The 26601-nt window shown below is 41.3% G+C and overlaps 1 protein-coding gene across 11 annotated transcripts in view; it reads left to right on the forward strand.

The window, feature by feature from the left end:
- LOC144501520 (uncharacterized) overlaps positions 1-26601 on the forward strand; it is a 41718-nt gene that overhangs the window by 9657 nt on the left and 5460 nt on the right. For all 11 annotated transcript variants that reach the window (XM_078225333.1, XM_078225335.1, XM_078225329.1 and 8 more), the window contains exons 3-4: positions 15314-15407; positions 18168-18217. In XM_078225333.1, the coding sequence (XP_078081459.1) occupies positions 15314-15407; positions 18168-18217 (144 nt within the window). The remainder of the gene's footprint in view (positions 1-15313; positions 15408-18167; positions 18218-26601) is intronic.

The following is a 26601-nucleotide window of genomic DNA, read 5'->3' on the forward strand; positions in this document are numbered from 1 at the left end:
CTTAGTGATTATGTTTCAGCAAAATGGCCTCTTCAAAAACTCTGACAGTTTGCCACCTTAGTTTCATTTTCTATTTCAGTTATGTATATTAAAGTATCCACTTTATAAATTTTATTTTATAGTTCTTGTGAAGTGCGTTGGAATGGTTTTTCAATGTTAAAGGTACAACATATATGCAAGTTTTAGTTTTGCTTCTATTTAAGATATGTGGCTAATAATTCTCATATAGAAGGTAGCTGTAACTTAAAATCAAAAGTATAGCCAGTTGAGTGAGATCAAAGTAAGCACAGCCAAGCACTGTAGCAGAGGAAACATTTTAGCCCCTCCTTTTTCCTACCGGTATTCTCTCTGACCTAAAAACAGTGACTCTGCCGAGGTGGGGCTCTATGGGCAATGGCAGCCCCTAGGGTCCCAAATGCTGCTAATTCTGCCATTGTGAACTTTGTGAATGAGTGTCAGCGGGCTATTGAAATTTGTAGGGCTTTGTGTCTATAAGTTTGATCCTAGCTTCACCCAAGAGCTTACACACCTACTCTGCCAGTTGGGAACTGGATGGCAATGAATAGCACCCCCTGCCAGTTTTTATCACAGCCCTCCCCGCACCCCGACCTCAACTCAGACTCTTAAAACATGAACTCTTAAAGCATGACTATTACCACTGTACAATCTGAGATCAGTTACAGCTTAGACAAAAGAATAACCCTGGAACTTCCTTGATCTGTACAGCTTGGTGCTAACTTGGTGAGTCATAAGGATGGATGACTGAGTCCTTGTGGCTGAGGTATCCAAAGAAGCATATATGGTTTAAGATATTAAAGCCACCACACATACCATACGTAATATGCTCAATCATGGAGTCTCATCAATCCGTTGAATGTCCGGTAAAAAAGACACCTTGATTTCCTGTTTCTCCCAAGCAAAGCAAGTATTTCAAAGTATCTGTCTCAACTTCCAGCTTTCGCTAGTTAATCCTTGGCCAATTCCCTTCCATATCTTGTTGCCTCCATCAATGTAACAACCCAGGCAGGCGCTGGTGTGCTCTGTAAGATGTGATTGCCACCTTCTAACCCCCAATCCCACTCCTAACTAGATAATCAGTCAATTGTTTTTATTTTCCAATGGTGCTAATCATGAGTGTTAGCTGCTGGTTCATTCCACATATGTTACTCTGCAATGGGAAAAATAATTCTTCCTGATTTTGAATCTTTCTTGAGCCTTGTTAATCTAGTACACATGTCCTTCTTAAGTCGCCTACTTTTCATCTATATTAACCATTCCTCGTAGCATTTTAAATATTTGGATCATTAATCTTTCAATCTTCAGTAAGGTCAACAATGTTTTCAGTTACAATTCCATGATCATTTTGGCCCCTGAAAGTTTTTTTTGTATTGCATGCAGGATTAAAGGTAAACTCAAGAAATGGGTCTGGTAACATTTTACATACCCATAGAAAGGAACCAGAACATGAAAAATGTGCAGAGACAAAAGAGCCCAACAAGACTGTTTAACTGTTGCCTCTTTATCATATATAATATTTATCTTATTGCAAGCAGTCACGACAACCCAGCAAGGAGTATTGCTGAATGCAGAGCTACAAGCCACCAGCAGCTTTAACTACTGCATTGGTAACCTGACAACTTGTTGTGGCAGGTCTTCAATTGCCTCATGTCACTTAGCTGCTTCCTGGAATTGCCACTGTTTTTTTAAATTAACATATGATTATATTGAGCAACTTTGGAATTAAACAGATTAGTCTTTCTGAAGAATGCTGACTAAAATAGCCTGGTGTTTTTGACCTTTTTAGGCAAAATTCAGTTTTCTTTTTAAATTGGAAAATGCATCTGAAAATCGGATATTTTTGACGCCAGTGTGGCTGCACTCCAAGGGGATTACCTTATTCCCATTTTGTCTGCCCTAGTCTAGCAAGTGCGCAGAGCCTGACGCCAGTTGAATTATTGAGAGAGCAATTGATTTAAAAGAAAATAAAGCTACCTGGGACTACTTTAACTTTACCACCAACAGTAATGTTTTAGTTTAGATAATGGCTACATTTATCTTTGAGAAGATTTAAAGTAATTTTATTTTCATTTCACTTCACTTAGCATGTGTGATTCACCCTTTTGACTGGGGATTTGACCTGCTGTGGACCTCTTGTCACAAATGTATTTGGTTACCACCAGCCATTTTGTGATTTTTTTTCTTCATTCTCTCCCTCTTTGTGTGGTGCTTGCCCTCCTCTGGAGAATTCTGGCTTTTGTTAAGTGCCTATTAATGACAATGCAGCATAACCCATTGTTTTAAGACTCGTAGGTTTGAAACTGCATTTTTACCAGTTCTATGTTGGAACATCAAACCACAGTTATGATTCTGTAATCTCATACAATGTTTCACCTACAGACAAAAATTTAAACATCCTAAGCATTCCATTGACCAAAACATGTGCATTTCATTGTAGTGATATGTCTTGTGTAAGTGATCTGATGTTTCTATGAAATGATTAAGTCTACGTCACATGGTTGGGAAATAAAAATGTTTGCTGAGCACTTTTGCCTCAAGTTCTCAGACTAAACAAAATTCATGAACACAAGCAGTCTTAGTGTCAGACTTGCTACAATAATGCTGACTGCTAGTTCCCACTGTTTTCTTGCACCCATTCATCAGCCTTTTGTGAACTCACTTCTTTGTTCCTCTCTCTGTTTTTCTGAACTGATTTTTTTTCACATTCCAGCTTCTGCTGTTGTACATCAGGTTCATTCTTTACAGTGTGTATTTTTGATTGACCACTAGATTTTTACAAACTCCACCTTTTTATTTAAATGTAAATCTAATTTAGCCTGATGCACAGAGCTGGATGGAAGAGAGAGATTCTTTCCAAGTCTTATTTAATTAACTTATTTGTCAACTTATATAAGTCAACTTATTTATGTTTCCTGTATGCTATGTTCTTGGCAACAGCATGTTTAAACTAATTTGACAGGAGGATTTAGTTAAAGATAATGCAATACGATACTGTCCCATTGGTTAAAAAATGGACCTTGAAGAATTGCTTGTATTGATTTTGTTAAAGCCTTAGTATTTGGTTTTCATATTTTGGGTTAAGCTACACTTCTGGGAGTGCAGCAGACCTTTACTAATGCATCTATCTTCCACTGCACCCTGAGCTTCAAGTGCTTTATGCTGATGCTCACAAGGAAGACCTTTTGTAATTTGTGAACTTTCCTTGGAGAGATTTGCTCAGATCTTCTAGTCTCCAGATTGTTGGGAGACCGGACTTATACCCCAAGGTGTGCCACTCTGACAAGCAATTCTCCTCCTCCACAGGACCCTTTGAAAAAGTCTCCAACTTGAGTTTGAATTGGAGATGTCATTGAATGGTTTCAACTTAATTGAATAGTTACCCAAGAAATGTTTGTTAGAAACATCCCAGTCTAACCTTGGGTAATGAGACAACCGACACTGCCCCACCCTGACATGATCTGAATAACCCCCCCAACATCTGACTACCCCCACTGCCCAATCCAGCTCCCACCTGACCTGATCTCGTCACCATACCCACCTGCCACTCGACTCCCTTGCCCACTGACTCCACCCATCCTACCCCTTTTCCACTTGCACCTACATATTCTACCGTTCACTCATATATATTCACGAACATACTGAGAACCCTTGGGACATTTAAACTCTTAGCAGAATATAACAGCTAGTGCCATAAAAAGGGGTGTGACTTCCATGGAGTTCTGTTGCTCACTCCGAGGTTTCCTGCACTGAGTGAATTTAGCAGGATCCTCCATTGAAAGATTTGCCAGAAAAATTGGAGGAAGATAAGTGGGTCATTTTTGCCTGATCATAGTCGGAAACAGGTTCCGACTCTGATCCGGAGATTTGGGCCATGATATTCCACGGTTTTTCCCATCTTATAATGTATAGAGTTTTAAAACCCAAGTTTGGGGATCACCTAATAAATACTATGTGATTTATGAACATATGAATTTGGAACTGGAGTAGGCCAATTGGCCCGATCTAATTGTGGCATCAACTCCACATTCTACCTACCCTGATAACCTTTGATTCCCTTGTTGGTCAAGAATTTATCTGTCTCTGCCTTAAAAATATTCAATGATCCACTGTTCTCTGGGGAAGAGGGAGTTCTAAAGCTTCACAATCCTTTGAGAGATAAAATTTCTCCTCATCTCCATCTTAAATGGGACCCTTTATTTTTAATCCGTGTCTCCTGGTTCTAGTCTCTCTCTCAAGGGGAAACATCCTTTCAGCATCCATCCTGTCAAATCCCCTCAGGATCTTGTGTTTCAATAAGTTCACCTCTCATTCTTCTAAACCCCAATGGATAAAGGCCCAACCTGTCCAACCTTTGCTCATAAGATAACCCCCCAAATCCCAAGTATCAACCAAGTGAACCTTCTCTGAACTGCTTCTAACACATGTATATTGTTTCTTAAATAAGGAGACCATAACTGTACACTGTACTCTACATATCGTACAACTGTAGCAAAACATCCCTGCCTTTATATTCCATTTCCCTTGTAATAAACAACATTTGATTTGTCTTCCTAATCACTTGCTGTACCTGCACAACCTGCAAACTAACTTTTCTTGATTCATATAGTCGGACACCCAAATCCCTCTGTACCTTAGTTCTGCAATCTCTCTATTTAAATAATATGCTGCTTTTCTATCCTCCCTGCCAAAGTGAACAAGTTCACATTTTCCCACATCATATTCTGATCTACCAAATTTTTGCCCACTCACTTAACCTGTCTGTTTCCCTTTGCCGACTCCTAGTGTCCTCTTCATCGAATCATATAATCCCTACAGTGCAGAAGGAGGCCATTTGGCCCATCATTTTGCACCAACTCTCCAACAGCGCATTTTACCCAGGCCCTATCCCAATAATCCCACATATTTACCCCACTAATCCCCCTAACCTACACATCTTGGGACACTAAGGGCCAATTCACCTAACCTGCACATCTTTGGACTGTGGCAGGAAACTAAAGTACCCGGGGAAAACCCGTGCAGACATGGAAAACGTGCTAAGACCACACAGACTGTCACCCAAGGCTGGAATCGAACCTGGATCCCTGTCGCTGTGAGGTCGCTGTGCTCACCACTGTGCCACCATGTTGCCCATAACTGCATCTTCTCCGTCTTTGGTTATGTATTGGGTAGTCCACTGTTAACCATTGTGAAACGTCTATATGTACATTCTTCCCTTATTTATCAGGTTAAATAGTCTTATGCCTGTCTGATGCCATTTAACATCAGTCTCTCTCCTCTTATCATTAGGTTGAAGAAGTTAGAGGGGGGGGGGGATAATTGGACCAGAACGTACAAACCTATTCTGTTCTGACTTTGGTGCCTATATTTTGCAGCCATAAATCTTGTTGTATTTGCTTTTCCCTTATAAATTTTGATGTCCACATTTAAATTGGAAACTGTAGGTGTAAACTTTTCAACTGTAATTTGCTCCAGTGGTCTTAACTGCTCACTGCCAGCTGGGTGGGGAGGGCAAAGAGTGTTAAGGAGGTTAATTACAATTTTCATGTGCCATTTCAACTATAATGAAATTATAAGATTTTTGATTTATTACAACAATCTTTTTTAAAATATAAAGGAGGCAAATTATTTTATGTTAGGATCTTCTGACCTGGAGCCTGAAATTTAGTTGATCTTGGAGTTTACGAGGAGCCATCACATCCTGGGTTTGCCTTTTAAATCAATTCCTCACAGGGTGTGCTTGCCAAGTGGTCTTAATGGAGCCAGCCAGGTTAGCATCCAGACACACCAGTGTTCCAGACCCCTGAGTACCACTGACTCAATTTGCAAGGTTTGATTTTACTGTTGAGAAAAGGGAACTCTTGTAAATTACTTTAAGTAGCGAGCCTAATTTCTTTCTCCTGCCTATACTTTTTCATCTTCGCACGCCTCTGCTTTTGCCTGTTTGTTTCTGCATCCTTCCTCTTCTCATTTTCTGCTGTATTTATATGGTCATGTGGGAAGATTATAGTAGAAGATAGGCGGTGGAAGCCATCATAATAGGCGGAGCTGGTAGTGAAGACTTGAAAAGAAGAAGTTGCTTCATTGCTCCAAAACAAAGGGCATCTTATAAACCTTGTGAAACAAGAGTGGGTTTAAAAATAATTCTTCATCAACTAACCTAATAATGAACACTCCTAGAACAAACTTAACATGACTGTCCTCTACTGAAAGAAGGAGCACAGTGTTATTGATTTGAACTCTAGCCAACTAGTATAAGTCTTGTACTGGTACCAGAATCTCATATGAGATCCATGTGCCTGTAACGTGTCGCATGTAATCCAATCAATTCCGTTCTTTTTGTCCTTCAGTTCTATTTGCTGGCTGAACAATTTGAGAAGGGTTGCACCATTGTTGGAGAATAGTGTCAGTTGCCTGCCAGTATCCCCAGCCTGAGCTATGTGTAAATTAAGAGGAACATTGTATTAAATTTTGAGACTTCATAGCTATGAAATTGGCTAAGTCCCCAAAATAGATATGGGGATCTCAATGGGTGGCACAGTGGCTAGCACTGCTGTCTCTCAGTGCCAGTGTCCTGGTTCGATTCCCATTTTGGGCCACTGTCTGTGTGGAGTCTACACATTCTCCTTGGGTCTGCGTGGGTTTCTTCCCAGGTGCTCTGATTTCCTCCCATGGTCCGAAAGACGTGCTGGTTAGGTGCATTGGCCATGCTAAATTCTCCCTCTTTGTATCCGAATAGGTGCCGGAGTGTGGTGACTAGGGGATTTTCATAGTAACTTCATTGCAGTGTTAATGTAAGCCTACTTGTGACACTAATAAATAAACTTAAATAAATAAAAATGTGTGATTGACTCCCACCCATTGCTTTCAATACAGGCAACACATAAACTTTGAGCTGCCTATTCATTTAAATGATTGCAGCATGCAGCCATTCAGCAGTGTGCTTGTGGTGCATGCTGCAATCATTTAAATGAGTAGGCAGCTCCTGAACAGCAGGGCAGAAAGGTGCGAGACACTAGCACAAGTTCAAATCAGCCTGCTTTACTCAAACCAAGCCTGCACTTAAAGGAAAGAGTGCACTTTGACTGGAGCATGAAATATAAGTCAATGTAAATGTGAGTTCAACTTGGGAAAGATACTAGAATACATGGCAGAAAGCAGGTGCTAATATTTTTCAAAGCTGAACTGCAGGCTCGGTCAAGGAAGGGGCTGGAGGCCTTACAGACAAACACTCAAAAGTATTGGGACTAGATAGGGTGTAGTGAGCAGTGCCATGAGTCTAATCCCAGGGATCTGGATGCAGTGCCATGAGGAAAAAATGCCCTAGCCCACCAACTGCCCACTAGTCTCTCACACTGCTCTATACACCACACCCAATCACTTGCCTACCATTAATCTCTAATTGATCACAATTCATACGTAATGTTCATAACTTCACCTCACGCTTAGCATTGCTGCATATCTTGCATTTACATCTCACAGCTTGCACATACTGCCAAGTACTAAACCTACCTTTTCAAACAATGTTTTGGCTATGTGCCCTTATATTTCTCTTGGTGTCAAAGTATGCTTAATAAAACATCCCAAGGTTCTTCCTGTTATAATGTAAAATGAGCAAGTTGTTTTTATGATGGCCACATCAGCCAAACGCATTGCACCACACTCACTGACACACTCCTTGCTGGACAGGGTGGTGCATAACTGGAGGCAGCAGCTAACTATTCGGTGACGTGCATGGCTGTGTGCCTTTAACTCCTATGGAAGAGACTGCGCACCATAACATATGTTAGGTTGATAATTCAAGTGAAAGCTAGATTAAATACAGAAAATTCAACGGTAAAGTGAAAACGAAATGAGTAGAAAAGAGTGAATGTGAGAAGAAATAGAGAACCAACATAAAAGGCAATCCAAGAGTCTTCTATAAGCATGTAGATAGTACAAGGCTGGTAAAAGGAGGAAGTAGGGATGATTGGGAAATCAAAAAAGTAATTTACTCATGGAGGCAGAGGGCTTGGCCTAGCTGAGGTACTAAATAAGTATTTTGCATATGATTTTACTGAGAAAGATAATGCTGCCAAAGTCATAGCAGAAGAAGGGATAGTTGAGACACTGGATGGATTAAAAATTGATAGAGGAAATATTAGAAAGTTATTTTTACTTAAAGTGAATGCCCCTCTGGGACCAGATCTGATGCATCCAACGATACTGAGGGAAGTAAGGAGGGAAATTTCAGAGGCACTGGCCATAATCTCCAAGTCCCCTTAGATATGGGTGATGCTGGAAGACTGGAGAATTGCAAATGCTGCATACTTGTTCGTAAAGGATGCAAGGATAAACCCAATCATCCAACGATAAACCCAGTAACTACTTTGTTTTTATTGCTGATTTCCAGCATCTGCAGTATTTTTTGCTTTTGTTAGTGTGAAAAGTTATTTTTTTTGGACTGGGAGAAGATATATGATGGGGTTCTTCCAAGGCTGGCTATTTCTTGATCTTCATCTGTATTAATTACCTAGACTTAGAAGAGCAGGACACGCATTCAAAATCTGAAGATGACACAAAATCTGAAAATAATGTGAACAATGATATGGACAGTGATAGTTTTCAAGAGGATATAGACAGGTTGGTGGGATGGGCAGACACGTGGCAGATAACATTGAATGTAGACAGGTGTGAAATGTTTCATTTTGGTAGGAAGAACAAGGAGAAACAATAAAAGATAAAGGGTACAATTCTAAAGGGGGTGCTTGAGCAGAGGGATCTGGGGATATACTTGCATAAATAGTTGAAGATGTCCTGGCAGGTTGAGAATGAGGTTAACAAAGCATACAAATCCAGTGTTTTCTGAGTCCAGGCAAGAGTACAGTGATTGAGTCTCAGTGGATTGTTGCATCCAATGCTGGGCACCGCATCTTTGGGAGGATGTAAAGGCATTAGAAATGGTCAAGAAAACATTTATCAGAATGGTTCCGAGGTCGAGAGACTTCAGTTGTGTGGATAGATTGGTGAAGATGGGGCAGTTCTCCTTATAGAAAAGATGGTCAAAAGAAAATTGGATAGAGGTGCTCAAAATCATGAGGAGTTGAACAGAGTAGACAGAGAAAAATTGTTCCTGTTGGAAGGGTGGATAACCTGAGAATACTGAGGAGGTTGACATGAGAAGTAAACGTTTTTATGCAGTGAGTGATTATGATCCGGAATATACTGCCTGAGAGTGTGGCAGATTCAATAGTGGCTCTCAAAAGGGAAGTGGGTATTTAACATGAAGAGAAAAAGTTGCCAGGCTACAGAGAAAAGGCAGGGCAGTGAGACTAGCTGAGTTGCTCTTACAGAGAGCTGGCAGGGACACAACAGGCCGAATGATCTCCTATACTGTAGCCATTCAATGATTTTATCATTGGAGTATCCATGATTGAGACTGTGGTCAGTAGCGGGGTTATGTTCATACCTACTTAATCGTCCTTCTCGTATCCCACTGTCCCTCATCACAAAATATTTTCTGATTTGCAAGCTGCAAGAGGTGTAAGTATGCACCTCTTGCTTTCTCCCACCCTCCCCTCAACACTATCCTACATTTGTGCCTTTGTCCTTCAGATATACAAGAGGTGCGACCTGGCCAGGAAGATAGTGATGAAGAAGCAACATTGTCATTCACTCTTGTACTCACAACTGTCAGCTCAGAAACTAGCAATGCACATACTTTTGAGGACAGTTTAGAGGTGGGACCTGCACTTGGTGTGGCAATGGGCAAGAGTGAGCTTCAGCCAGGGTTTCACAAAAGACTTTAATGGACTTTGTACAGAAGAATATTGATGGATATACACATTGAAATGCTTGGTGTATTGGCAGGCTTGCCAGAAAACCTGACATCAATGTCAAGCAGCATGGAGGAATCCTGCACAAGTTTTTGTTTCTAACATAGCTGAGGATGTCAGTGCTCAATGAGGCTTACAAAGTGTTGCAACTGACCAGCAATCTGTCCTTCAGTAGATTCCTGAGGTGCCACCTGGTTGAGTGGTAGTGACATTGTGGGGCTGCTGTCCTCTCCCAGGATTATAGCAGTTGTCCTCATACTATGGTAACCCTGCCAATGCCTGTTATTTGTAAATTAATTTAGTCTCATTGTATTCAGGTGGTGGGCATTAATTGGGGTTTCTCTTGAGCACAATCTCTCCCTAAATGTAAGACTGAGTAAAGGTTAGCTCTAATACTATCCTTCGCCAACTTGCTTCCCAGATTTTAAGAGTTCTTTTGATGTTGCATGTCAGCCAACCAGTCCAACAACTGCTGCTCCCCATCCTGAGGTGGTACAGTTCAAAGCCAGGCCTTCTCGGGCTAGTGTTGCTCGCGGTCATCCTGAAAGCCATTGGCAGTCTCCGCCACTGTAAGTCAGCAGTCTTCAGCATATGATAGCTAGAACACAAAGGCATACTGAAGGCAGGTACTAAGATAATTAATTGACTTTTGTAGGCAATATATAGTCATAGAGGTTTACAGCATGGAAACAGGCCCTTCGGCCCAACTTGTCCATGCCGCCCTTTTAAGGTCAGAATATGAGGTCAGAAGGGAGGGAGATTGGAGACGCGACAGTATTTTGCAAGATGGGGGTCAAGGGTTGGTTTTTTGAGAAGAGGGGTGATGATAAATTTAAAGAACAAGGGACAACACCTGAAGAGAGAGAACTGTTTACAATATTAGCTAACATGGGGACCAAGAGGGAGCACTGGGTGGTCAGCAGTTTATTGGTTACAGGTTTGATGGACCCAGTATCTGGGTCTCTCAGACAACATGAGTTTGTGTGTGTGTGTGTGTGGCCTAGCTTGGAACAATATAGGAAGTTTGGTCAGCTGGTTGTAAGGGAAGAATTGGATCGTCTTTATCTTAGTGACAGACATGTGAGCAGTTCGTGCTAGTTGTAGGGGAAGGGGTTTAAGAAGATGGTTTGCAGTAGAGAAAAGGAACTGGGCGATACCTTTGCATTACACGTGCTGTCTGTAACAAGAAAGGTAAGGTGTGTTGTTGAATGAAAAATGGGGTTGGATTCACTAGTATCACAGTTGGATGAGTCCATCATGGACAGCCTACCAACAAAGGGGCTTTGTTAGTTGCCTCCTTCACCTTTTCTCCTGCTGGTTGCCATTTCTTGGTGATCTCGTGATGGTAAAGTTGTACAGAATGTGGCAGACCATGACCGATCTTGACATGCGGTCTACCAAGCACTGCAGGGGTCCTCCAGCACAGTCAAAAGGTATCAATCGTTTAAGTACTCCAGTGGCCTGTTCAATCACGTATTGTGTGGCAGCATGGCATTCACTTTGTGTATGCTCTTCCAGTTGTGTGTGTGGATTATCCTAGGAGACTGTCTAATCTACTGGCTATTTCATTCCCTTTCCAACTGAAACAATATTGGGTTTTTAATCTAGAAGGAAATACCTACCAAGTTGATGCAAATTGAATAGTAGACAGTGGGTTCTAGCTTTTGGCAGTTACACTAAACCTACCACTCCCTTTCATCGACACTTTAGCTGATTCTTTGGCCTTTAGCTGACTTGTTACTCAGCTACCTCCCACTGAGACATATTTCCTCTGGATTTTGTGACAAATCTATCCCAAATGATGAATGAGAGCCTAGAATAAAAGAAGCTGAATCGTGATTATATTTCATGGAGCTTGAACCATTGAAAGAGAGGAAACATTTCCGTATTTGACTTAATTTAATCTAGAAGTCAAAAGAAAAAAATTGCATTCTGATATGAAATACATTGAAGCTGGTATTACCATGTTCTTTTATGTTTGCACCTTCCACCCTATTTAAATGAGGGGTTGAAGATGGGCATTGTTTCGTAAAGCCTGTGGCATAAACCATAACCTTCCTCAACCCTGTGTAATTTTTCTTGCTCCTAAATGTCTCTGATTAATAGAAAAGATGCTTCTATTGGTCTGTAGGATGCTTCCTTGATCAAAGATATTGGATTCTGGGGTCTGTTAAAACCCAGAAGAATACTGGTGCCAAATACTCTCTTGTCTTATACCCTTGATATTAGAGAAGGCAAGGACATTCTGCTACTCTTGAGCGGTGTAAAGAGTTTGTCCACCCAAAGAAGACAATTAACATGTTTAGTCAAATACCTTCACTGCAGCAAGTGAACACAATGTTACTGGATCCAATTCTGCTGCAGCTCTGTAAATGTGAAATATTAGTTTGATTTATAGGAATCTAGTATAGCTTGCTTAAAGTTTTCCTCCATCCTTGTCACTCACTTGGATCAAGAGTAGTTGAGGCAGAAACTTTTGCATATTTAAAAGGGAAAAAAAAGGAACAGATAATTGAAGCAGAGGGTGATTGCGGGCTATGGGAGGGGAGCAGAGTAGTGGGATTGGTTTGGATTGTACCAATGAGCCGGGGTTGATCAAATGGGACAGTTTTCATCTTTTTTTGTTGTGATGCTTAGGGCATCATTCACTGTGGCTGAAACAGATCCAAACGGGAAAAAAAAATTACTGTAGTGAGCTTTTTTCCATAAATAATTTGTCCCAATAAAAAGGAATAACTATTGTATGTGTTGGTGTTTTGTCTGCTCCACATTGTAGAAACAATGCAAAATAATATGAAAATTTTGAAAGATCTAGCTTATTTATTCATTCACAGGTTGTGAGCATTGCTGGCAAGGTCCATTCCTGATTGTAGCTCACCATCATCTTCTCAAGGACATTGTTCAACCATTGTAGACCATGTGGTGTAGGTACACAGTGGCTATTAGGAAGTTCTAGAATTTTGATTCAATGACAGTGAAGGAACAATTATTTACTTTGAAGCCAGACAGGAGTGCGACTTGACGGGGAAACTGCAGGTAGAGGCATTCTGATGCATCTTCTAGATGGTAGAGCTCATGGGTTTGGTAGGTGCCACTGATGGAGTTTTGTGACCTGCTGCATTGCATCTTGTAGCGGCTACCAATGTGTGTTGGTGATGACTGGTGATGTTGCAGTAGTAGATGGACTGCCAATCAAGTAGGCTGCTTTGCTCTGGATGGTATTGAGCTTCTTAGGTGTTGTTGGAGCTGTGCTCATCCAGCAGGGAGTTTTCCATCACAATCCTGACTTGTGCCTTGTAGATAGTGGACAGGTTTTAGGTAGTCAGGGTGAGTTACTCCCCACAGGATTCTGGCCTGCTCTTGTAGCCATATGGTTGGTCCTTTTAAGTTTCTGGCCAATGGTTGCCTCAGGATGTTGGTGGGGCTTTGGTTAAGGCGAGGTGGTTGAACGTCGAGGGGAAATAATTGGCTTCTCTCTTGTTGGAGATAGCCTGAATGTTAACTGCATGCAGACACGATTGCTTCAATACCTGAGGAGTCACAAATGGTAATCATCAACAAATACCTTGACTTCTGACCTTATGATATAGGAAAGGTAATTGATGAAACAGCTGAAGATAGTTTGGCTGAGGACATTACAGGACTTCCTCAGAGATGTCCTGAGGCTGAGTTGATTGGTCACCAACAACCACAACCATTTTCCTTTTTTCCAGTTATGAATCCAGGGGAGTTCTCCCCCCAGTTCCCATTGACATTCATTTTGCTTGGCCCTCTTGATACCCCACACTGTCAAATGCTACTTGATGCCAAGGGCAATCACTCTCACCTCACCTTTGCATGCAGCTTTTTGGTCCATGTTTGGAAACAAGGCTGTAATAAAACTGGACCTAAGATGCCCTTTCTGAGGAAAGAAACAAGTTAGCAACCTGATGGAAGGCAGCATTTATAGCATTGCAAAGTATGTTTGGCATTTATGTTTTTTCAAATATATGAAAATTTGTTAGTGTTTATATTTTGATTGTTTTATTTTTCACCACTGATTCAAGTTTTTTAATCAAACATCTTGTTAAACCTTTGACAGAAATGTTTATGTATATTTCACTTACCAAATATAATCGGCTTGCGGCAGTGCTGTGATGCTTTAACAATTAGCAGAGAACTGATGTTTCAACTTTTGTAGCCATGTCTGGCTAAACTGCTAACACAGAAGCTGGAGGATTATCCCCTGTCTGAGAAACTGGGAAAGAAGAGAGGGTGGAAAGGAAATTAAGTTTCTAAATGTGATTTAAGAATTCAAGTGGAGTTGGGTGATCAGTTGGGGGGGGGTGTGGTCAGTGGGGGGTGGGAGGCAGTTATTAAGAGTCCATGGGGCTTTGGGGGAGTCTCTCAGGGGTGTGGGGGTGGCAGTGCAGGTGGTGTGGTTGGTCAGTGCTGTAGTTACTTAGAAGTTAGAAGTCATTTTAATTCTTCTAACTTTTTCTAAGTAACTATTACTGTAAGATAGTTGAAACCATCCAAAGTTTGGGATTTAAATTGCAGTATCGGATGGTTCATAGTGCAGGCCTATTATCCAGTGGAAGTTTAAACTTCCCTGGCAACTGCCATGCAATCCTTACCTGGGGACTTGTGACGGGAGTTCCCCGGCGTATCTTTGGGCTACTCTCCAGTTATGACGGGCTGGAACTCAGAAATTACAGGCTGGGGTGTTGCTAAACTATCACAAACCTCAACCTGGTTGCTCCTGAGAAGGCTAACTGTACAGAGTAGTTCAGAAACAATGTTTACTTCCTCCAACCAGCTTTCTTGATGTACAGGCTTTCCCTTTTGCATGGTGCCATTGTTGTGATTGGGGTGGGGGAAAGTTTGTAAAAAGACAGGTCGTGTAAATGGTATTGTTTCCTCAATCAGATAAAATAAAAGCTAAAGTCATATTTATAACAATCCTATCCAGAGAAATTTTATAGCTTCTTCCAGCACAGCTGTTTTTTTCCCTTTCACCATTAGGCAAGGCATTGAGCTGGCATTCAAACAAACCCTGCTGTGCCTTTCCATATGGTTTCAAAGGGAATCAGTAAAGTGGGTGCTTCAGCTGAAGAATAGTAAAATCTATTTTTATTCATTCGTGGGACATGGGTGTCGCTGGCTGGTCAGCATTTATTGCCCATCCCTTGTTGCCCGAGGACAGTTGAGAGTCGGCTCTGGAGTTACGTGTCGGCCAGACCAGATAAGGACGGCAGATTTCCTCCCCTAAAGGACATTAGTGAACCAGATGAGTTTTTCCGACAATCGACAATGATTTCATGGTCATCAGTAGATTCATAATTCCAGATTTGTTTTTATTGAATTCAAATTCCACCATCTGCCGTGGCAGAATTTGAACCCGATTCTCGTGTAAGATTTTACCTAACTTGAATTTGTTTTGATTTCTGTGAAATGCTTTTTATTTTTCAAAAGCCTTTCTGACTCTGACCTTGTTTCTACAGCTCTGTTCCATGTGTCAGAAAACCGGTGCCACTTTAGGCTGCTACATCAAAGGCTGTCCTCTTAAATACCACTATGCCTGTGCTGTAGATAGTAGTGAGTATCTCTTCAGTTATTTTTGATTACTGATTTTTTGGTAACTGTGTCTGGAAAACTCAATGCAACCATTTTGTTCCCTGCAAGTAATAGGTTTCGCATTGGTAAAGGATATTAGTGGTTTAAATTAATGAACTCAATTGCCATATATGCCAATAAAAGTAATTACCCAATTTAATTCTGGTACTGAATCATAGAATCCCTACAGGACAGAAGGTGGCTATTTGGCCCTTGAACCTGCACCGACAACAATCCCACCCTATCCCCGTAACCCCCCATATTTACCCTGCTAATCCCCCCCGAAACTAGGGGCAATTTAGCATGGTCAATCAACCAAACCCGCACATTTTTGGACAGTGGTAGGAAACCGGAGCACCCGGAGGAAACTCATGCAGACACGGGGAGAATGTGCAAACTCCACACAGACAGTGACCGGAACTGGGAATTGAATCCGAGTCCCTGGTGTGAGGCAGTAGTGCTAACCATTGTGCCACCATGTTATTTTTTGCATTCCCACGTATTTGAATAACCCAGAAATTCAAATTGAGAAATTGTATTAAAATGGCCTCTAGTGTAATTGGGATTGTTCAAGTTAACAGGAATGGGCAGGCTATAATTTATTCTGTTGTTCGAACTAACACTTGGATTAGATTTGATGTAACTGGAACTGGTGCAAAGCTGACTCAGTATCTGGTGAAACCCATTAAGCTATTTAAGATTAGTTCAAGGAACTGGATTATTGATGCTTGGTTTAGTGTATTAATACTAATATGCTTCAGGCAAAATTGCTCTTAAGCCAGTGTACTTTTATTATGTGTTATGTTCTTCTGTGATGCTGTTAATTCATCTCCATTCCACCATTCTCACCATTGCCCCATCAGCAACGACAAGCCAGTACTTCTCCCAGGTGCTCTACAGCTCAAAATCTACAGCTCAAAATATCTCTCCTGACATGGCTTGGGAGAAAAAGCCTTGCTGTCAACGGCTGTCTATAGTGATGATTTCATACTCCCATTGCACTGCACTGAAATCTCAGTGACAGTGCTGATAAAATGTATTTTTAATTAACCAGATGAATTAGTAATCTTTTGGGGAGGGAATGGGTTAGATGAAGAATAGAAAGAGATATGGGGTTGAAATTCCCTTCAGTGATATGGAGCAATAAAAGCAAGTAAAGCACAGCCAGAGAGTTTGGTCCAGTATTGAAAGCCTTTACAGTGTCCCAGTGGGCTGGTGAATGTTTAATGGAATCCGTCAGCCGATACAGTGTTTGATGCATTGCCTGATGAATCCATTATCCCACTATTGACCTTTGGATACTGAAGATTTCTCGTGTTACCAAAATCTGTGGTGTCTTTGCTTTCCTCCCTCTCTTTTAAAAGGGGAAGGAAAGATGGCAAACAAGCACATTCTCACATTAGGACACTAAAAAACCATCTGTTATAGCAGAGCATCAGAGACAGATGATCGCCAGCAGTTTAGGGAAGGAAACTTCCCTTGTCTTTCTGAAATGAGCATCACCATGACTATGAAATCACCAAGTTAAATAGCAGCACAAAACTAACAGTAATAGGAGGACAAATGTGTGAGATTCTGCTTGTTTTCTGGATTACAATACTGTACACACCTTTTGCAAAGATAGTTGAATTCCCAGTAAAGGAATTGCATATCAACATTTCAAGCTTTAAGACTTTTACAAACAAACTATAAACAGCCAGGCAAACATTGCCTAGTAGACTATTGGAAAGGTACCCTTATTACTGTTTAATGTGGCCAATATCCCCATGCCACAGACAAGTACATTATAGCACACTCTTCAAAGGATTTATATAAAATGGTCCACAATCACTCCCAGCTTCCAATGGGTTCACATCTCACTGTTTTCCCCAAATGGTAATGTTAAGTGATTTTCAAAAGATGCTTCCTTCATTTCTCAAAGAATTCCGAACTGACTACCAGCAGTGAAGGCCCATTCCACCAATCCAAATCCCTTCCTGGCCTTGCCAGGGCAAATCTTCTGGAATCTTTAGAATGCCGTGGGATGGGTCTCTTCAACTAGAGACTGTCTTCCCTCCTGCATTCTGCCTGGTAGCTCACAGAGGACCTGCAACCTTCTCCTTCCTGTTGACCACACCAACTGCAGCCTATTGTCTCTGAGACTTCTCTGACTCTCTCCTGGTCCCCAGGGTAATCAGGCACAAAAGCTTTTTGTCAGGCAGAACTCGCAGCACATGAAATGACTCTTCATTCCTTCATTTTACCTTGAATTAAAGAGACAGCCCAAAACAACCACATCTTATAAAACGTCGCATTTATAACACCTGGGTTGGCCTTTCCTATTTAAATGGGATTCTGACATGACACTCGTTATGGAAGGCAGCAACATTGTCATTTGCTGTTGGTCTCGGGTGATGGAATCATGCATCACAAAAGAAGGCCATATGATCCATTGTGCCTGTGCTAGCTTTTTCAAAGAACTATCCAGTTTCTCCCAGTTTTCAGGTATTGGCTCAAAAGACCTGAGAATGAAGTTGACAAATTACTTTAAAATATATATGAATTTGGTTGTTGTGTTTGTAGTGCAGGGGTCAGAGTTATAGGCATTTAAACACAATGGTGAAGTAGTGATTTTTGTCCACTTCTAGTTGTCTTGTAGTCTGTGTTTTGACTGTTAATTATGTCTAAATTGATTTCTGCTTATATAAATATGTCATTAAAAATGTGAAACCCTTGATAACCTGCATTTATTCTTTATTCCAGAATGTTTCCTAAATGAAGATAATTTCTCAATGAAATGTGCAAAACACAAGGTAGGACATTAATGCATCTTTTACTATACATGAAATCTATGCTCAATTTATACCCATTCAGATATATATTTCACTGCTTTTCATCTATTTGTTTCTTATTTATGTCTCTGAACCAGTATGTAATCAGATTGTGTCTGGTAAAGCTCACTATTAGAAATCCGGATTTGAGGAAGAATTTCTTCCCTCAAAGAGCGGTGAATCTTTGGAATTCTTCTTTTATCCCAGGAAGCTGTCAAGGCCATGTCCTTGAACATTTTCAAGACTGAGATCAGTAGGTTTTTAATCAGCAGGGGAATTAAGGGTTCTGGCGAAAAGGCAGGGAAGTTGACTTGGTGTTGGATCAGCAATGATCGTATTAAATGGCGGAGCAGGCTTGAAGGGCTGAATGGTCTAAGCCTGTTCCTATGTCTTACGGTCTTATCCTTGCTGTTCTGTTTCTCGGCCACGAGACAGTAATAGAATAATTTGCAGTGTTTGTGAACACTTTTTCTGTAAGTAAATTATACTGTTCAAATTGTGAATTGCTAGTCAGCGTCCACCATTCAGTAGGAAGCTGCATGACAGTTTTAAGGATAAATAAAGCAAAGTTGTTTCTCAATGCAGGCAAATTCATTGAAATCTTTGATATGTTGCACAATTGATACTGAAATCTGCAGAGACTACCTCAATGTTATAAAACTTTGAAATACTTTTTATTCTGTGTACCCATTGCATGAGTCCTACAGTATATTTTTTACTGATGTTGTTTCTGAGTTTCTTACTAATTTATTGCAGGTTACGAAATAGAGAAGAAAGCATAGTATTTTGCTATTCACTAGCCGAGCTTTGCTTTTCTCACCCAGTTGACCGAAGGTTACCTATTGATACAGTAACCAGCTGGTATTTCTGTCAACGTGCGCCGCACTCACAGATCCCTTTAAACATTGCAGACTCAAATTTTAAATAGAACTCTTGCGAATGGAGCACTTTTTGATTGTAACATCATCTGGTGACCTCCTCTGTTGTTAGCCGAGTGGGATTGTTCTAGCGCGAAAGGGCTGTGATGCAGGCAGCATGTCAGCAGAAAGAGTCCAAGCAGCGGGAACTCTTGGCAAAGCAACACTTGGAGACTCGCTCTTATACCACAATCAGTCCTAATGCACCGGCATTCTTTGGTACTGATTGTGTGAACATGTAGTTGACTCCTTTATTCAAGGATCCCTTGTCATACAAAATATGTGTAGAATTATCCTTAATTTAGTGTGCCAGGGTTAATTATTTTTTAATAAATAGCATGGTTATAAAAATACTTAAAACAATCAAATAGATAAAAATGCTTATGAAACTGTCATCTCTAGATTCAGATGATGAATTGCTGTCTGTTTTTTATGACATTTAAACCACTTACTGCAATAATTTCCCAGTGACCCATTCCATTATTATCCAGCAGTAACACCTCCCACCGTTATTGTTTGCTCATTTGTTTTTTATGTAATGCAGATACATTGACCATCTAGTCATCAGAAAGTCACTCTATAACTAATGCCGTGAAACTGATTCTGATTATTTGGGCAGGTTTTAAAATAAGCAGCTGTGTGACCTCCGTTTTAACTGGAGTTCCATATCTGCAGATATCTTTATTCAGTCAGCAATGTGCTGAGTTGTTGCTGTGAAACATGCCATTCAAAGCTATACATTACTGTTGACTTAATATATAATCTGACTGCCAATGCTGTCTGCATCCATGTTGAGGTACATCTCACGGCCTTGTGGATTTTTTGTAGAGAGTGAAGGCCAATCTGTGCTTAATGCCTTTGTTGAAAATGCAGATAATTTTCTGCCACTCCCTTTACATTTTTTTAAAACTTTGTTTCAATCAGTGTTCCTCTAACAAATGGCATTTAATCTCTATTAAAGGAGGAACTTGGCACAGCATTTGCTGGTTACAATATTAAAAAACTGGAAAAACCACTTCAGAAACAGAATCAAAATATTACATAGACAGTGAATGTAGAAATGCTTCTACAGTGGAATCAAGTTTCCATCATTTTAAGGTTAACATGGCAATTAATTCTCCTATTTCTTGGAATAGTTAACTGGTTTGTCTCCATGAAAAGTGTTTCTTGACGCTCTTCCTGTTGGCCTTCTGCAATTCAATGATGTGTGATAGGTTGACAAATTGCTGCAAGAGAGCTACATTGTTTAAGGTGCCATCAGTTGGTGATTGACCCAATGCCTTGTCTGCCATTCTCAAGTAGACACAAATAGTCTGACTAGAGAAGATCAGGACATTCTTCCCGTTATTTTGGCCAACATTTCTCTCTCAAGTAACTACATCAGAAATGGATCATCAAGTAATTTATTTATTTGTTGTTAATGGGATCTTGCTGCGTGGCAGTTCCTTACCTCACTTCAGTGGGATGTACTGAGTATGAAAGGAGTTATTTATCAATGAACTATTTTTATCACCATAAGACATAGGAGCAGAATTAGGCCTCTTGGCCCGCCGAGTCAGCTCTGCCATTCGATCATGGCTGACATTTTTCTCATCCCCATTCTCCTGCCTTTTCCCCATAACTCCTGATCCCCTTATTGATCAAGAACCTATCTATCTCTGTCTTAAAGACACTCAATGACCTGGCCTCCACAGCCTTCTGCGGCAAAGAGTTCCACAGACTAACTGAAAAAATTCCTCCTCATCTCTGTTTTAAAGGATCATCCTTTTATTCTGAGGTTGTGCCCTCTGGTTCTAGTTTTTCCTACTAATGGAAACATCCTCTTCACGTCCACTCTATCCAGGCCTCACAGTATCCTGTAAGTTTCAATAAGATCCCCCCTCATCCTTCTAAACTCCAACGAGTACAGACCCAGAGTCCTCAACCGTTTCTCATACAAGAAGATCATCATTCCAGGGATCATTCTTGTGAACCTCCTCTGGATCCTTTCCAAGGCAGCACATCGTTCCTTAGATACGGGGCCCTAAAACTGCTCACAATACTCCAAATGGTGCCTGACCAGAACCTTCTACAGCCTCAGAAGAACATCCCTGCTCTTGCAGTCTAGCCCTCTCGACATGAATGTTAACATTGCATTTGCCTTCCTAACTGCCGACTGAACCTGCCCGTTAACCTTAAGAGAATCTTGAACGAGGACTCTCAATTGTGTTTCTGATTTCCTAAGCATTTCCCCATTTAGAAAATAGTCTATGTCTCCATTCCTCCTTCCAAAGTGCACTTAAGGCACTTGTTGTGATATTGCACAATTATTCTGGTGATTAGACACTCCGTTGTGCTAATTTTTGCAGCTTAATGTTCCAGAAGCAAAGCATCTTGTAGTGCCTTAAGAGGAGGGTTAATGTTTGCCTAAGGAAACCAAAGTATTTTAAAAATCTTTTATAAAAAATAATTTAAAATCCACAGAAATGGTTTTATAAATGGGTCTAGTAGTTACTTCAAAATATTCATATATAGTTTTATTTTTCAGAAAGGTCCTGTAAAGATGCCTCTTGCCATGGGCAGCACAGTGGCTCGGTGGTAAGCACTGCTGCCTCACAGTGTCAGGGACCCAGGTTCAATTCCGGTCTCAGTTCACTGTCTGTGTGGAGTTTGCACATTCTCCCCATGTCTGCATGTGTTTCCTCAGGGTGCTCCAGTTTCCTTTCACACTCTAAAGATATGCAGGTTAGGTGGATTGCCCAAGTTAAATTGCCCTTAGCGTCAGGGGGATTAGCAGGGGAAATACATGGGGTTATGGGGATAGGGATAGTTGGGATTGTTGTTAGTGCAGGCTCGTTTGGCCGAATGGCCAAGTTCTGTACTGTAGGGATTCTAGACTGACAAATCCCCAGGGCCTGATGGAATCTATCCAAGGCTGCTCAGGGAGACGAGAGGTGAAATCGTTGGGCCTCTGACACAAATCTTTGTCTCGTCACTGGACACAGGTGAGGTCCCAGAGGATTGGAGGATAGCCAATGTGGTCCCGTTATTTAAGAAGGGTAGGAAGGATAACCCGGGTAATTATAGGTCGGTGAGCTTGACGTCCGTGGTGGGGAAGTTGTTGGAGAAGATTCTTAGAGATAGGATGTATGCGCATTTAGAAAGGAATAAACTCATTAACGATAGTCAGCATGGTTTTGTGAGAGGGAGGTCATGCCTCACTAACCTGGTGGTGTTTTTTGAAGAAGTGACCAAAATGGTTGACGAAGGAAGGGCCGTGGATGTCGTCTATATGGACTTTAGTAAAGCGTTTGACAAAGTCCCTCATGGTAGGCTAGTGAAAAAGGTTGGATCTCATGGGATAAAGGGGGAGGTGGCTAGATGGGTGGAGAACTGGCTTGGTCATAGAAGACAGAGGGTGGTAGTGGAAGGGTCTTTTTCCGGCTGGAGGCCTGTGACTAGTGGTGTTCCGCAGGGCTCTGTATTGGGACCTCTGCTGTTTGTGATTTATATAAATGATCTGGAAGAAGGAGTAACTGGGGTGATCAGTAAGTTTGCGGACGACACAAAACTGGCAGGACTTGCAGATAGTGAGGAACATTGTCAGAGGCTACAGAAGGATATAGATAGGCTGGAAATTTGGGCAAGGAAATGGCAGATGGAGTTCAATCCTGATAAATGCGAAGTGATGCATTTTGGTGGGAATAATGTAGGGAGGAGCTACACGATAAATGGAAGAACCATAAAGGGTGTAGAGACGCAGAGGGACCTGGGTGTGCAAGTCCACAGATCTTTGAAGGTGACGTCACAGGTGGAGAAGGTGGTGAAGAAGGCATATGGCATGCTTGCCTTTATAGGACGGGGCATAGAGTATAAGAGTTTGGGTCTGATGTTGCAGATGTATAGAACGTTGGTTCGGCCGCATTTGGAATACTGCGTCCAGTTCTGGTCGCCACACTACCAGAAGGACGTGGAGGCTTTGGAGAGAGTACAGAGGAGGTTTACCAGGATGTTGCCTGGTATGGAGGGGCTTGGTTATGAGGAGAGATTGGGGAAACTGGGGTTGTTCTCCTTGGAAAGACGGAGGATGAGGGGAGACTTAATAGAGGTGTATAAAATTATGAAAGGCATAGATAGGGTGAACGGTGGGAAGCTTTTCCCCGGGTCGGTGGTGACGTTCACGAGGGGTCATAGGTTCAAGGTGAAGGGGGGGAGGTTTAACACAGATATCAGAAGGACATATTTTACACAGAGGGTCGTGGGGGCCCGGAATGTGTTGCCGGGCAAGGTGGTGGAGGCGGACACACTGGGAACGTTTAAGACTTATCTAGACAGCTATATGAACGGAGTGGGAATGGAGGGATACAAAAGAGTGGTCTAGTTTGGACCAGGGAGCGGCGCGATCTAATTGTTCCTTGTTTCTCGTTTCAAGGCTTCATTCTATGATCATCTTGCTGGTGCCAGTACAGAGCGAGACTGCGGATAGTTGGGAACCTGTCTCGGGGGCAGGGAATTCATATGGTGTTCGTGGAAGTGGAAATGACTAGGGTTGGGAAGCATTTTCCGATCAGGGCCAGTGTGATCTCCTGGACTCGTTTTGATCGCCTCAGGGGTCGGAGAGGAATTTCCCAGATTTTTTTTCCCCATATTGGCCCTGGGGTTTTCACTCTGGGTTTTTGCCTCTCCCTGGAGATCACATGGTCTGGAATGGGGGGGTGGGGGTGAGTTAATAGGTTGTGATGAACAAAGCATCGTAGCTGTGAGGGACAGCTCGGTGGATAGGATATTGGTATGTAGATAGGCTGGAAAATTGGGCGGGGATCCTGGATTCAGGATTCAATCCTGGACCGGGGAGCGGCGCGGGCTTGGAGGGCCGAAGGGCCTGTTCCTGTGCTGTATTGTTCTTTGTTCTTTGTTCTATGATTGCGATTGAATGCAGCTTTTTCTACAGTTCACTGTAGGTCCTAGTGATTTTAAGAACAAATTAATTTAAAACTTTGGTTACAGCATTTCTGGCAATCTCCCTCCAGGGATATATAAAAGTTATACATGAATGTTTTGGCATCACCACATTCCTGGACTACTGGATTCTTTTTTTTTCAAAAGACACAAATTGTGACACAATCTCTGCGGTTTTTAATTTTTAATCCATAAATCTTGGAGTGTTTTGTGGTGTTTATTTCAACAAAATTCTACAACTAGAGTTTGAGATGAATTCTGATTGGTTCTTTTAATGGATGATGTCTAGCAAATTGGAAGTAATGAATGATTCCCTCCTATATCCAATAGTTTTCAAGTCTTCCTAAAAGTGAGAAAGATCTGAAACTAAAACAGGAGAAGGCTGGACACACTCAGCAGTCAGGTGACAGGAGTGTCCTCTGACATCTTCCAGTTCTAATGAAATGCCATTGGCCTGGAATCTTCATTCTGCTTCTCTCTCCACAAAAGCAGGATGCGTTTTTATCAGTTGTTGTGCTTTATACGATGTGTAAACTTTTGAATTACCCTACTTGTTTATTGAGTGCAATTATTTTTTCTGTTGGGTCTTCACAATCTGCATTCTCAGCTCAAAAGATATTTTGATAATTTCTCATTTTTTCTTCTTCTTTGACCCAGGGAAATTGAATTTTACAGAAATGTAGGAAATAGTGAACAGTGAGCATCCTCTAGCAATGCAGTTTATAACATATATTGTGTACAGTTTAATCCAGAGGACTGGTGTACTGTTACATTGCTGATGCCTCGTACAGGAACTGCTGTCATATTTGTACGGTTTTAAGATATCCGGAGTAATAAAGCCTCAGGAAATGTACGGTTGACAATACATTATAATTTATATCGGCGCTGTTAATGGACGTTTCAGAGGACTGGTTGGTGCATTAGCCTTTTGCTCAGGGCCCTGGGTTTGAATCCAGCACAGATTGATGAGATGAAAGTCTCCCTAGATTAACAATCAGATATGAAATGTGTTTGGGCAGTTTCTGGTGTGCTCAATGGTGTGCACGACACACCACCCTCTCTACTTTAGGACCAATTGACAATGTCACTTAGAAGCAACTGAGATGACAGATGTGAAAAAATAATTTGCCATCTCTGGATCAAAATCCTAAAGCTCCCTTTCTAACAATATCACTCAGACTGCAGAAGACCTCTAACCATCTACTCAAGGGCAAGTACAGCAGCAATTCGCATTTATAAGCAAATTTATTCAAGCAAAATATCTCGGGTTAATTCACAGAAGTGTTAACAAACAAAATTTGACATTGAGCCACATGAGATATTAGAATAGATGATCAAAAGCTGGGCCTTAGAGATAGGCTTTAAGGAGTGTCTTAAAGGTATAAAGTGAGATAAAGAAGCAAAGCGGTTTAGGGATGGAATGCCAGAATTTGTGCCCTCGGCAACAATTGGGGAGTGATTAAAATCAGGGATGCACTAGAATTAGAGGAGCACAGATATTTCTGAAGGTTGTGGGGCTGGAGCAGATCATACAGAAATAACGTTTTTTCAGGTTATAGAGGGATTTGAAAACAAGAATGAGAATTTTTAAGTCAAAGTGCTGTTTAATCTGGAGCTAATGTAAGTTAGCAAGCATAGATGAATGTATGGGACTTGAGGGATTCGAACTCCATATTGAACGCTAGGGTAAGAACATTTTTGTTAAGGATAACCATATTAGTAAAAAGGACAATCACTGTTTTAGAATGCAACCCAGGCGATTGTGGGAATTGTCAAGGATAAGGCATGGATGAGGTAGGGTAATGTTACTGAGGTGTAAAAATTGGGGTTAGTGATAGTGGAATGGTCAGAAGCTCTTCTTGGAAAAAAATGCCAGCCTTTTAAATGACACCCATATCCTGCTATCCCAAGAATGAACAATAACCAATTGTATTGATCTTGAGCAAACTCATCATATCATAATTGCGCAGTCATTGTCAGCTATATCGTGAAACTGTGTTCATATATAATGTTACAGACGCTGGTGTTCTCCTGAGAGCAAAGGTGATGAAGGTGTGATTTGAGAGAGATGTCCAAGATTGTGATAGGCTTTCAAATAGCTAGACAAAGAAAGTCCCTTCCCATTAGCTTATAGTACAAGGATTTAGGAGATACAACTTTAAGGTTTTGGGTAAGAGATGCAGGAGGAATGTGTGGAAGAACTTTTCATCGGAGTATGTGGTAATGACCTGGAACTGACTTTGCTGTTTACAAGGGTGCTGAAAGTGGGAGACAGTGAATGATTTCAAAAGGAAATCTGGTGGGCATTTGAGGGAAAGAAACTTAACAGAGAGCCAACAAGACTCAAAGGGCCAAATGCCCCCCCCCCCCCCCCCTTGTTGTAATGACTGTGTAGATGAGTGCATGAATTGACACAGTGACGGATTTTCTTTTAAAAAGTAAATTACGCTTTCCTGGGGAGCTTGAGGAACAGTGAGGATTTTAGGGCACTTTATTCTGAACCTAGCTACG

Source organism: Mustelus asterias, chromosome 12 (genome assembly GCF_964213995.1).
Source record: "Mustelus asterias chromosome 12, sMusAst1.hap1.1, whole genome shotgun sequence".
In the NCBI taxonomy this organism is placed as follows: Eukaryota; Metazoa; Chordata; class Chondrichthyes; order Carcharhiniformes; family Triakidae; genus Mustelus; species Mustelus asterias.